The sequence below is a fragment of the Hyperolius riggenbachi genome, chromosome 1 (assembly GCF_040937935.1).
Source record: "Hyperolius riggenbachi isolate aHypRig1 chromosome 1, aHypRig1.pri, whole genome shotgun sequence".
Taxonomy (NCBI): domain Eukaryota; kingdom Metazoa; phylum Chordata; class Amphibia; order Anura; family Hyperoliidae; genus Hyperolius; species Hyperolius riggenbachi.
Genome location: NC_090646.1, coordinates 472,052,532 through 472,066,720, shown reverse-complemented (window position 1 = coordinate 472,066,720; position 14,189 = coordinate 472,052,532). Strand labels below are relative to the sequence as shown.

Genomic DNA, 14,189 nt, shown 5'->3' with positions numbered 1-14,189 from the left:
CTTCGCGCGAGTTATTTGAGCAGAGGCTCAGCCGCAGTTTATCAGAGAACCTTCTTTTCCCCGCTCTCAGTTCTTTGTTGAGGGTGTTTTTGGCCTTCCTGTACTCCTCCCGATTGCCACTCTTGTGGGCTTCCTCCTTGGTTCTACGTAGCAGACGTAGCTTGTTGTTGAACCAGGGTTTGTTATTGGGGTACACCCTATAGGACTTTGACGGGATGCACATGTCCTCACAGAAATTGATGTACGATGTGACTCTATCTGCCCATTCATCTAGGTCGCCGTGCTGTGGGGCAAGGGCTGACCAGTCGGTGCAGTCAAAGCAGGCCTGTAGTTTTAGCTTCGCTTCCGTCGTCCATTTCTTGGATGTCTTAAGGGCTGGTTTGGAGTTCTCAAGTCGCCTTTTGTAGGTAGGAATCAGTTGGATGAGGCAATGGTCTGAGTTGCCGAGGGCTGCTCGAGTGGTAGCCTTGTAAGCGCCCTTGAGGATGGTGTAGCAATGATCCAGAGTGTTCTGGTTCCTGGTTGGGCATGAGATGTGTTGTACGTAGCGTGGCATCTCTGAGTGGAGGTTGGTTTGGTTAAAGTCCCCCATAATGATGAAGAGGGAGTCTGGCAGGGCCGTTTCCCATTTCGCGATGGTGTCACTTAGGGTGCGCGTGGCACTCTTGGTGTCTGCGTCGGGGGGGATGTAGACCCCGGCGAGTACAAAAGAAGCAAATTCTCTTGGTGAGTAGTATGGTCTGCAGTTGATTAGGAGGACTTCGAGGTCTGGAGAGCAGCTTTTGGTCAGGATGGTCGAGTCGCGACACCACTTGGAGCTGATATAGAAGCATACCCCTCCGCCCCTCTTTTTACCAGATGAGGTGGGGTCTCTGTCCGCGCGGAGGAGGTTGAAGCCTGGCAGGTGCAGAGAATCATCTGGGATACTGTCATTGAGCCACGTCTCTGTAAAGCACAGAACAGGGGTGCTCTTTTCGATTGAGGGCTTGTGGCTCAGTAACTGAATTTCATCTAGCTTATTGGGAAGGGAGCGGATGTTGGCTAGGAGAATGGATGGAATGGGTGACCGCAGCCCTTTCTTCTTCAGTTTCACCAGTGCTCCTGCACGCTTCCCTCTGTGGCATTTTCTTCTGTGCCCTAGCTCGTACTTTCTCATTAGGTCTACGTGCTCCCAGATCGCCTTCTTTAGGTTAGTAGCCTCAGGTAGTGCATTTGTCGGTGCGTGCTCCCAGTGTACGAGTTCGGCTCTACTGAGGATTGTGCGGTAAGTGGTAGGGGGGGTATGGGCCTGCATCGTGGGGGGGGGGGGGGGGGGGGGGGCTGCAGGTGAAAGGGGGGGGGGGACGCAGCAGAGTGTTAGTTGGCAGTGCAGTAGTAGTCGTAATTGGCAGTGCAGTAGTAGTCGTAAATTGGGAAATAGGTGCAAAATATACAGCACGAAAATATTGTCAATGGGTACAGGTCATAACATCGAAGAAAAATTTTTTTTTTTCTCAAAGCAGTATTACAAAAATACAATTGGTATATCATACAGTGCAGGTATACTAGGCAAGTACAGCAGTTCTCCCGTGGGTACCGTATAACCAGACCAGAAGCATAGGAGCTAGTAGCTCGCCTACATATAAAACCAAAAACAACGTGTTTGCAGATGGATGCAGACACAGTCTCATAGGGGCTAGTAGTTCGCTGATAGTTTAGGAAATATATGACAAGGTGTCGACAGATGTATGGACTATTCCGCAGACTGGGCGCACGGCAACAGACCCACAGAGAGTCGCCGGAAAATTAGCCAAAGTGCAAAACAGCAGCAATTTAGTTCTGGTCACAAGCACAGGGGGGCAAAGCCAGCTGCAGTGCAGTAGACAGAGAGAAGGCAGCATTTGCAGAAGGCTTGCGTGTGCAGCTTACCAGGCAGCTGAGCGGGCTGGGTGCTTCCTCCCAGGGGTTCGCTGCGTGCCTCAGCAGCCGGCAGCCCGGTGTCCATAGTTCGGGTGAGGGGTGGTGACTCACCGGTGCAGGCTGGTAGTATAAGGTGGCAGGAGCAGAGGATGCCTGGATGGCTTCAGACCCAGGTCCCTCCGTGCCTCTAATATTAATCCGATTAGATTGACGGGATCGTTCTGAAAATTGAATCAATTTAATTTAAACGGGTTGGTTAAAATGTGACATATTCCATGACACCACTATCTGTGTGTCAATGCATTTAAAATAAAATAAAAAAACTATTTTTTTGTTCACTGCCAATGAAGGCAAGCAGATATATTTTTACAATTGTATTGCCTTATTCCTCAGAATTTCTCCAAATTCAAACACATAGGGATAAATGATAGACTTGCAGACAGAAATGTATTACTGTATAAGGAAGTGTAAAAGTAGATTTATGCATCCTGCAAGGACAGAATTTTTTTTATGGTTAAGGGCCTGTTTCCACTACACGCAGATTGGATGCAGAAAAACTGACTCCAATGAATGCCTATGGGCCTGTTTCCACTAAACGCGTTTTTTTTCTGATGCATAGGCATTGGAGTCCGTTTTTCTGCATCCAATCTGCGTGTAGTGGAAACAGGCCCTAAGAGTTCTGGATAATGGGGTTTTTTACTGTATATGTATAGATACAAACCTACAGATAGGAGTCTAATTAAAGGCTGTTTTATTTACAGATGGTGGTACAGTTGTTCAGACAAAATCTTCATATAGCGCAAGCTCAACATCCAAGAAAACGGGCAGGTATGTATAATATGGCTTTTTATGAGAAGCCTGTATTACCTTTTTTATACATAGTGCACATGCTCCATGTTGACTTTCAAGAACTGTACCTGACTTTGTTTTAATTTTTTTCTTATTTTTTTTAAGTAAATGCTGTGTGTGATACATTTAATACTGTATTTACATAATTGCCTGTATTGGTTCTTGTCATGGTTGTCATATTGCACCTTTATTTTTGCACCTATGTTTGTAGCTTAGTTTGTACAACACGACACAAGATTATAGCGCTATAAAATAGTTTAATAAAGCAATCAATGAGGTAGACTGTACTATCTTACACACAACATACCTCATTGCCAAACTCAGGTTTCTTCAGACTGTAATGCTAGGTGCACACCAATCCATTTCCCATCAGATCGACTGGTCGAACCGATAATTTCTGACACATCCAACTGGCTCCCTATTAAAAGCGGGAATGATTTTGTGCAGTAGTGATCTTTAAATCAATCCGGTTATCGATCAGTAGTAGATTGGACATGTTGGAGAAATTGATTTGACCCGTGGAAATTGCTTGGTGTGTACCAGGCATTAGACTGTAAGGTCATATAGACAGCATTATTTTCTATTGTCTGTTAGTATCCCTTTATCTTAGCTGTTCAGGATACAGTATTGTCCAAAGCTTGCTGTATAACTGTTTTCCATGTAATTTTGTGTTAAAGGCTATGTATTTTTGCAGTAGCACAAAAGATGTTGCTGCTCAAATCATTAATAATCCCCACTGCCAATGCTCGCACGTGGGCGGTAGACTTCCAGTTTACACAATAATCTATATTGTCTGCAGTATATTTGATCGTGAGGATGACACTACAGCTGCCATGGAGAGGCGACAAGCGGAAAGGAAGAAGGAGCTCATGAAGGCCCAGAACCTTCCCAAAACCCCAGCAACACAGTCCCGCAAAGCCATGATTGAGAAACTGGAGAAGGAAAGCGGAAAGTAAGATTTTAGTGAAAATGCAGAGATGAACAGAAGAAATGGTTCAAATACTTAAAGGAGTTATCAAGCAAAATGTGCTACCCCATGATATACTTACCCGGGGCTTCCTCCAGCCCCTTGCAGTCAACATGTCCCTCGCTGCTGCCAGGCCGGGGTACCTGTCGATGCAGAGGCCAACCTCCTCTACTGCGCCTGTGCGGGCGCTGCTGTCAATCAAGTCCATGTTGTCCGCAGTGTACTGCGCAGACGTAGTAGTTCTGCACCTGCGCAGTACACTGCGGACAATGTGGACTTGAGTTACAGCGGCGCAGTAAGGACGAACCTCTACATCGGCCAGGAGTGGCTTGCTTATCAAACTACACTTGTAATTGAAGTGCTGTTTGCTTACTGAAAATATTTGCTGCTTATTTACCGTATATACGCCTGTATAAGCCAACCCTTGTGTAAGCAGGCTCATTGCTATGACACCCTCTAGTGGTGTCTCTTATCACGTGTGCCACTGCAGGCATCATAGCAACGAGCCTGCGACAGACCGGAAGAGGTATCCGAACACTGCGCGGACCAGTAGTACAAACACAGCGTTGCATATATTGACATGGATGCTTGGGAGACCCGGAGGACACTTCAAAGGTCAGCCACACACTCAAGGCTTGCGGTGGAGAGAGAATAACAAGGTCACCAGTTGTGCTAAGTGCTGCATTACTTTTCAGATAGCAGCAAGCGGGGGAGGGGGGACAGGTAGTCATTGCTACGGTTCAGATTTTTTTTCCCCTACAGTGCAGTGGGGGGTGCACTGGGGGGGGGGGGTCCTGACTGCAGTGTAATGACTGACTCGCGTATAAGCTGACCCCCCCCCCCCCCCCACTTTTGGGACTTTTTTTTTCTTTTTTTTTTCTCCTCTCCCAAAAATGTGGCTTATATACGAGTATATACAGTACTTTCTTTGAAACCCATATAGAGACTCTGGTAAATGTTGTCTGCCATTAATTGTTCTTTCTTTGGGTGTTACACTTGATAGACAAGAGCAACTGAATCCAGAGAATAGAGGAAGCAAGCTGTACCGCAGTGGCAAGCATATTTTGTCCCATGAAACAGGTTTTCTGTCCAGCACTTTGTTTCCACACACTATTTATTATCAGTTATCCTGATGACTGATGCAATTTGCTTTAGGTGATATTTGTTTAAATGTAATACACATAGCTCTGAGGGCTTGTCTTGCTAAGTGCTCCATTTTGTTAGTAATGTAGCTTTTTAGCTTGATGTGTAGTAACTGTGTTTCTATAAAGATATTACATAGTCCTCTGTGACAATAGGCATAACTGAGCCAGACAGCAATGGTGTCTTCATTAGTCACTGTCCTGCCTTTCTGGGTTAATGTTCTAGAAATGTTAGAATGTCGAAGGGAAGCTTTCAGTTTATGATCTATTATCTTACTGCTGTTTCTTTCCATAATCCTAAAATAGCTTTTGCAGAGAATTTAGTCTATAGGAGAGTTTATAGCATTGCGTATAGGTCATGGTTTTCCTCCTGCCTTGCTCGTGTAGATCTGGGTTTTATTAGCAGTCAAAGCAGTAAAGCTGAATTCTATCACTTTCCTAGTGAATAAATGAACAGCCTGTATTATCCGGGCACCTTGCAGCAATTAAGATAATTCCTGTGTGTTTACTTACTGCTTCTGGATCCTTTTGCAGTCAGTGGAGAATCGAGATGGCATTTCCCTACTGTCCAGCTGTATCTCATTTTTATGGAGAAGCAGTGCAATAAAAACGTGAAGTCGTGTATTGTCCTGTATTGTAACTTTCTATGTAAGCATAATAAATCTTTTTTTTTTTTTTTTTTTTCTCTTCACTATAGTGTATCCAACCCTGTTTTTGCTAATGTTGCCACTCCCAAATCTTCTTCAGCATTCGGGGTTCCTAATGCCAACAGTATCAAGCAAATGCTGTTAGATTGGTGCAAAGCCAAAACTCGAGGTTATGAGGTATGTCTTCTGCAAAACCTGCCCGAATTAGTTCTAGAAAATTTCTTCTTACTGTATTAAGCTGTAATTTTATGTAAGCGAATTCTGAAAACATTCTGCACAGAATGAAGTTGTAGATAGACAGTTCTATTCCCAGGCGGCTGTGCATCAATCATCAGGCAATGCAGAAGAGTCAGTCATGCCCGCTAATTGGCCAGTCATTGATACAAACAGGAAATAGCTTAACATTCACCCCCGTTAGGATTACATACTTCAGCAGGTGCAATAAGCTTACATGTTGCGGTCTACGCAGAGGTCTAAGGCCTCGGCACAGAAATGCTTGCAGAGCATCCATAATCAGTCAGGCAAATAGTTGGAGTTACTGGATTTCCTTTTTAATTTTAGACTACAGAAGTTTTGGGGCCATTGCTTAAAAAAATGGAGTTACAGAACTGTAACAAACTTTTGTCTGCGTCTTCTTGTCACTAGACTATGGAAAGAAGCCAAGTAGAAGATAGAACTGTTTGTACTCACAGAAGCTCCTGCAGACTCAGATTGATATTTATTTAGGCTAGTATTACACTTAATGTATACGCACCGCATCCCACAGCAGAAATTAGGCTTCATATGACCCAGCACCACGGTACAGCAGCAGGGGCATATACATAGGCCTACTGGGCAGGATGTAAGTCACTAGGATTCAGCACATTTGCGTCACTGTGCTCCTTACTGCTTTGCCCATCGACTTGCATGACTGCATAATCTGTGCAGTAGCCACGGATCATGTGATAACACGATGCAGACTTTGCACCAGGAATGTGGTAATATATTGATACTTCTGGCGCACAACGTTGCGACGCAGTGTGCAAGGGGCCAACTGAAATGGGCAATCATTTGTGCCATAATACTGGGCATTAAACTACATTTTATTGCAAAAAAAATTCAACTTCAAAGACAATTTAACCTTTTCTGTTACTCCTATCAAATCGTTAGATGGCCATTTCCAGTTGTTTTGTTGTCGTTTTCTTTATTAGCAATGTAGCCGCAAGCTTAGAAATATTATGTCTTCCTCTTTCAGCATGTGAATATCCAGAACTTTTCCTCCAGCTGGAGCGATGGCATGGCCTTCTGTGCCTTGGTCCATAACTTCTTCCCTGAGGCGTTTGACTATGGCCAGCTCAGTCCACAGAACAGGAGGCAGAATTTTGACTTGGCCTTCTCAGCTGCAGAGTATGTATTAACTTTCTACAGCAGGCTATTCCTTTTTTTTTTATTTTATTTTTTTATTTCTACAGTGTATCATTTTAGCCCATTGCATTGTCTGTCAAATACACACCTAGTTTGGTCTGAAGTACAGTACAATGTATATTTGAAATATTTAAGGTTTAAAAGTTACGCCATTTGTTGTATTTTGGGCATACTGAGTCATTGCTGTACCAGGAGTGAAGCACTGAAGAAGTGTAGGCCATAGAGGGGGAATTTCCAGATCTGAAATATGAACTTATTACATTTTAGATTAATTTGTTGGATTGATGGATGACATGAAATCAGTGGCACATTAATGCCACTGACTCATTTTCATTCCCTCTTGCCCCAAAGGACAAATTGCTTGTCCTTCTTGTAGATGTAACCAGCAAAGGCGCTGTTTTGACTCTTTGTATAATGGTAACAGCAAAGAAAGCCCCCAGATCTTCTTGCAGCATGTGCCAGGAAGAACTCAACCAGACACTATGAAGCGGATCTATAATAGGAAAACTAAAGCAGATTAGAGCAGCTACCCAAAACAACCAATACGTTTTACGTACATCTATTGTACTTGGATGCAAGAAATAGAGAATGTGCAGTGGAGATTTCCACCCTAAGCCCTCTCCATCTACCAGTGGTTCTCCTGGTCCCTTATGATGAGTATCAGTGGAGTGTGCTGGGGAGGTAGTGCAACACCTACCGCTTCTGGTTTCAGTGATCTCTTGCTACTGTCTATTCATCTGTTCTCCTTAGTCTGGGTTCTGGCAACTGTGTCCTTTTTTGCTGCAGTTCTCCAGTTTTGCCTCAAGTCTGCCTTTACATTGCGATTGGCAGATCACATAGCAAGGATTGAGGACTTCAACCACATAAAATTGGCTGGGGTAAGGCAGTGGTGGAACTGGGAGTGGTAGTCATTGCAGAAACTTCCCAATACGTTCTACAGAAAGTACTCTTCATCAGGGCTTTTAGAATCACTGACAGCTGGGGTGGGAGCACAAAAAGGCGCCAGGGTGGGAGCACAAGAAGGCGCTTTGCTGCATGCTCTGCATTTATTATGTTATGGAGGCACCAGAGGCTGCAACTCTGGTGGAGATGGAGTCTCACTGCCGCAGGATCTGCAGTACCACAATGGCATGGGCCACAGTTAATTTGTGCTTACTAGCTTTAGCCAGAAAAGGTGATTGGTCAGTTTAGGTAAATGTAGATATTAGCCATCTACAGGCTGCTTATAGGGGGGTGATGATCTTGCCTTATGAAGGCAGTAGCCCAACCATACCCTCTTATATCCTGTTGCAGCTACTTATTTTTATGATGCCTCCTTACGATGATTCATTTGTCATGTGTTTTGCTCTGCAACACTGACTTTCATAGTATACAGATTTAACATTGTCTCTTTGCCTCTTTAACTGCCATGCAATCATAATGAATGTCATTTTCCTAATTTGTATTGCTTTTTTTACGTTTAAAATTCTAATGAAAGAACTCTTATTCTCTGTAACCTCATAAATAAGTACTGCTACAAATGTCTTGTAAATTACCATTGCTAATCAGAGAGGCAATCCTCCCTGGGGTGGTAGATAGTGTAGCCCATACCGCTCTCCCTGTCCTATCACACAGCTTGCACTGCTGCAGGAGATAGTCCAGCCCTGTAGCTTTCACCTGCATTCAGTTGAGCTGGCTTCTCTGTTGCTTAGTTCTGGGTTGTGTGTTGGGCTGCTGCTGTTCTGCAATAGGAAACAGTGACTGCGTTGTGTGCTTTGTCATGTATTCTACCATTTTTAGCCTTTCTGTTGGGTATACGATGAATTTTCTGCAGGCCAACAGCTGCTAGTGTGCAGAATGCTTAAAGTGCTCCCCTGCATGTAGAGCAGGTCAGCTGACCTACTTCCAAGTATTCAAGCAGTGCTGCTACAGTTTTTGTTTATTTTTATCTATAGTTCAAAAAACAAAACAACGTCTAGTTGGCACACTGTAGAACACTGAAGGCCACTTTGTAGGAGCTTATTGCTATGAACCTGGTATTGATGTCTAATAATTATGCCACCCTTTGTATCTTACACTGCCAGATTTAAGGCATCTTCAGGCTGGAGATCATTAGAGAGCAGAAGTCTTCCAGTAGGCATGACCTAAGTTTATTAAAAAATAGTCTGTCCGATAGAAAAGATTAACCAACACCGGACCACAGCGAGGATTGGTGAAAAGTTAGCAGCGCACACCAGCAACTAGAAGTTAAAAATAAATCCAGTGTAAATTGTATTTTAGTGCACTCCCTTGAAATGTTTTCTAGCCAGATGGAATGACAGAAACATGGTGCTGTAAGGGCCCCTATTCAATTAACTTTTTCTCTTAAGTCTTCTCCTAGGTAATATTTTCACACCTTATCGATGAAATACATACCAGCAGTCAAGAAAATAGAATCATTTTTACAGTATGTTTTCACCTACATTTTTCAATAGCAGAGAGCTGAAAAATGGAGAAAACTTAGAGAAAAAGTGAACTGAATAAGGACCATAGTTCCTCATCCTTACAGCTTCACAGATCTACTGACCCATTGTCCAATCACTGGACGTGCGAATACATCTAAGGGAGGCAGGGCTACTGGAGAGTAAGGAGAGGGAGGACAAGAACTGATATTTAAAATACCAGGAGATGCCTGCAAAAATGTCAGACTAGTGCTTTTGGGTTCCAAACCCAAACTTAAATTCAGACTTTTCGTTTATGCATTTAATAGAAAATCATTTTAAATTATGCAGCAAAGTTTTGTTAAAACAGTTTTTGCAAAATGAGGTACCTGCCTTCTCTCCCAGTTCAGAGACACTCAGTGACTGACTGAGTTGCCTGCACATCTGGTCAGCCACTCAGAGAGGGAAACCGCCCATCATTTTCTGCAGATGTTCATATTTTAAATTTGTGTCTTCCATGCAGGCAAGCGGTGTGCGATATGTTGCATGCAGCAATTTTTTTTTTTTCCCTGCACGTAGCAACTGAACTAAGTGGGACCCAGGCCACTGGTGCAATTCAGGATGCGGAGAAACTGTGTACAATTCCATCAAGTGTAACCCCAGCTTCAGTGTCTAGTCACATTTACTAAGTGTATTGCATTCTGAAGCCACGCCCACTGCTGATTTGACAACCTTTCAAAGCTTCAGACTTGACTGGTAGAAATGAGGCAGCATGTATTTTTATTTGCAAAGACAGTTTTTACAAAATTTTCAAAGCATAATTAATGTAAAACAATGTTCTGTTAAATGCATTGGATTAAAATGGTGCCCAAACATGGGCATCAAGAGTAGGTTTGTGTGTACATGACTACAGATGTACAACCTCTAATGCACAGATATCTGTAGTTATCTGATACAACCCAGGCAACATTGTTACAGACTTACAGATTACTAGTAAGCAGCGATGGTTAAACATGCCCAGTCCAGTTCTGCAACTGTCCATCCATGTGATGAAAAAGTCTTTGATCAGGGCATAGTTAAGAAGACTCTGATTTGCCGATTATGCTAAAGATGGAACTGATGACATCAGATCCTTACAAATTTGTTACCTGGTCAAAACTAATCACATGCTCCTTCATGAGTTCCGACACACAGGGAACACTACTCTAAGGATCTTCAGCCTGGACAAGTACATTATGCTGGGAATACACTGCTTGATTTTGAGCCATTTAGATGGCTCGATTGATAATTTCCGACAAGTCCGATTTCCCGCCCAATCCATTTTGCGCTCGATTTTGCATAGGGAACAATGGGAAAAGATAAGAAAAACAAATGGAAGATAAGAGCCCACATAATTGAGCGCGGAAAACGATCGGGCGCGAAATCTAGCGGCACAATCGACCCATGTATTCCCAGCACATGGCCTAATATATATTAGATTCTGTGTGGATAATGAAATGTATTTGTACAACAACAAATAACATTTGTAAAGCGCTTTTCTCCCGTAGGACTCAAAGCGCATATTTGTACATGTCATGAAGTGTTTATTTCCACTAGGATATTACATTTCACATACATTTTTCCCGTATGCAAATTTTAATACAAATTCGTACTTAGTGGAAATGGGCCCAATACAAACTAATATGGTTTTATTTTGAATAGATTTATTTTTATTTTGTGGGTTTGTTCAAGCAGGTCTAATATCAAAGTCAATGCCTGCATTTAACAAGTAGGGTAGGTGAAGGGGCTGGTCAAGGATGTTTAGCAGCTAATAGGATGGTGTAGTTTTCCACTTCCAGGCACTTGTATCAGCCATGCATTGGGACTGAGCCTTCATATATAACCAGTGTGGCTTCTCTGGCTTCAGTGTCCCACTGCAGAGGTTATACGATGGCATATGGAACGGAAGCTACACAGTGTCCTTATTAAATATTCCTCCCTGTTCATGCCCCCTCACTTGCCTTTATAAGTTAACTCAGGCTTGATCTTTGAATGTAACTCCCCTTTATGTATTCAGACCACAGAGTCTTTTTGGCATGAAAATGCAGGTGCCATGGCCAGCAAGTCTTTAGCATGACAATTAATACCCACTAGAAAAAAAACTGTCTATTCCCAAATGATTAGTCAGTCCTAGAGAATGTTCTAGAAGGAAGTTGTAAAAGTGCTTTTTCTGTAGAAGTCATTGATCCTGGCACAACCACTTGCACGTTTATGCTATCCCACAAGGGACTTCTCTAATTATAACCTTGAAGCAAGCCATCTTGTGGAAAACAGTTGGTCTGAGGCCAAGTCGGCTTTGCCCTTGAGAGAAACTGAATGCATGTCTAACAGCTGTGCTGTTTTCAAGAGTTTTTCTGACTGTGGCTCTTATCATATAAGCAGCCCCAAACCACACACACGTCGTCATGTGTTGCACATGCCCAGATCTGCAAAGTATCTGTGCCACCTCTCTCCTGTCTGGCTTTGTTGCACATCATATTGACTGTTTCCACACTATCAGCACCTTCTTCCACTAGTCACAAACCACACCCTATGTCATTGTCCAAGGTTTGTTTGTTACCCCAGTAGATTATTGTTCTCCCCAACCATGCACCTCAGTTCCTGAACCCTCACAGCATGGATATTTTCATGATACAGCACCTGAATGTTTAAGGCACTAAATGAATGTCTCTCTTCTCTCCTTTTTCTCTTTCTCCCCACCGGGCTGTGTTCACTGGTTTCTTCTGTCTTTCCACCTCCTTTCCCCATCCATTCACCCATAGGAAGCACGCTGACTGTCCACAGTTACTAGACGCAGAGGATATGGTCCGCATGAGGGAACCGGACTGGAAGTGTGTTTACACGTACATCCAGGAGTTCTACCGCTGCCTCGTGCAGAAGGGGATGGTAAAAACCAAAAAGTCCTAGGACTTTTTCCAAGATAGATTAACTGGTGAGAATGCCATTTATCATTGCATAGGAAGCTGAGAGTATGTATGTGTGCTATTTGTGGCGTGTGCAGTCATTTACGTATGAGGTGCTGAGTGGAGAAAGGTGAGAAGTGTTGAGCACACAGAAAGTTGTCTGCTCTTTCTTAAACAGCTGGAGCACTTAGCTCCACAATTTAAGCTGTCATGTGGATTGTCCTAGTTCTGAGCATTTCCAGAAAATCTCATGGCACATTCCAGTGGAAGGCCAGTAAACCTGGGACAATCTGTACAGCAGACGTCGTAATGTAGTCCTTTCTGTGTACTGATATATACATATGTACTGCCAAGAGACTGGATTTCAGATTTAAAGTGGTACTCTGGCAAAGCGTGTTATTTTCACTTGGATAGAATGGAGGAGGGTTGGAATCCCTGTTAAATGTGTATGCTGTCTGAATTATAGATTTCTCCTCATTGTCTGTGTTAGGGCTGGTTCACGCAGACTTCTGCCAAGCTTTTGCTCAGTGCCACGTTTAAACGCCGGCGGTTTTATCGCTAGCTTTTGAAGGCTTTTGGGAAGCCTTCAGGGCTAGCGGTTTGCTAGCCCAGCATTTACCGCCTCTCAAAGCAACATGTTGGTTACGAGAAGCGACACCGGGATCTACCGCCAGGCTTTCATGAAAGGCTGCAAAAGCCGATGTGGAATGCTTCCATTCACTTTAATGGGACGATGTTAGATCCAGAAAAATGTTGCATCTAAAACGTTGCGTTAAACGCCGGGAAAACGTCCGTTTGAACCAGCCCTTACTGACAGGATCACAGAGACTAGATAATTGAAATATTTCCAATGGGAATACTCTTAGCAGTATTTTAGTACTGTGGGAATGACTTCCTCACTACTTATTCTAGCTACCAGGTTATGGGAAAAAGCAAAAAAGGTATACCACCTTTTCTGCTTTTTTCCCATAACCTGGCACTAAAATGCTACAAAAGGTTAAAACCTTTCAGCTCTGTGCTAAAATAAACTGAAAAGTTTGGGCGTAAGTTTCTTTAAAGATGAAATGTCCTTGTATATGTGAATACAGATATCTGAACACTGCAGTCTGGTGTTCTCCACTACAAACTGGCAGTTGTCAACAATGGTGATGTCATTTTAGCAAACTTGGAGAAAGAAGGCAGGCACTCAGTAAGAACAGTGAATGTGATGATAGCAGCTGTATATTAGTGATAAACTCCAGCAGAAGCTACGTGCTCAAGACAGAAGACAAAACAATGCAAGGATCTCAAAAAGAAAAAGCAAAAAATGTCTGGCACTGTAGCTTTAATAAATGAGCGGCAGGTGTACAAACATGGGTGGTAAATCATTCACAAAAAGCATGCTCCGTGAATAATGGTGGTACTTTATCGTGCTCTGCTGGAGAAGGGAGGCAGCTGTGGGCGCCAGTGGGTGCACGGTCTTGCGACAGTATCGCAATGGGGTGAGCCTTGCTTCCTTGGAGGCTAATCGTGCACAATTAGTTTGTACACCTGCCGCTCATTTATTAAAGCTACAGTGCCAGACATTTTTTGCTTTTTCTTTTTGAGATCCTCATGATGTAATTTTATGTCTACCCAAAGACGCTTAGCAATGGACCAGGGGTTGGGAATTCTGACATCACAGCCATAGACTGCCTAAGGGCTCATTCACACTACACAAAGCGTGCACGAGCGTGACTTTGTGCATGCCTTCCTGATGCACACCATGCCTGTTACAGTGTGTTATAATGCAGGTGTTGGTGGCCTTAACACAATAGAACCCCAGAGGGCAACCGCATGCGTTGTGCAGTAAAATGTCTGTCTGCATTACATTGCAACGCACAGCTGTACTGTGAATGGTAACCTGAAAGTCAATGGACTTTCATGTTACCATTCATGTCACACAATGTGTGGTGAGTCAT

The 14,189-nt window shown here is 43.3% G+C and overlaps 1 protein-coding gene across 4 annotated transcripts in view; it reads left to right on the top strand.

Moving 5' to 3' along the window:
* Positions 1–14,189, top strand: part of SMTN (smoothelin) — a 206,451-nt gene that overhangs the window by 177,346 nt on the left and 14,916 nt on the right. For 3 of the 4 annotated variants that reach the window (XM_068240805.1, XM_068240797.1, XM_068240820.1), the window contains exons 15-18: positions 2,661–2,727; positions 3,548–3,700; positions 5,555–5,681; positions 6,739–6,890. In XM_068240805.1, coding sequence (XP_068096906.1) covers positions 2,661–2,727; positions 3,548–3,700; positions 5,555–5,681; positions 6,739–6,890 — 499 coding nt within the window. Of the gene's footprint in view, positions 1–2,660; positions 2,728–3,547; positions 3,701–5,554; positions 5,682–6,738; positions 6,891–12,108; positions 12,279–14,189 lie in introns of all 4 variants that reach the window. The other variant, XM_068240812.1, reaches the window with a different exon arrangement.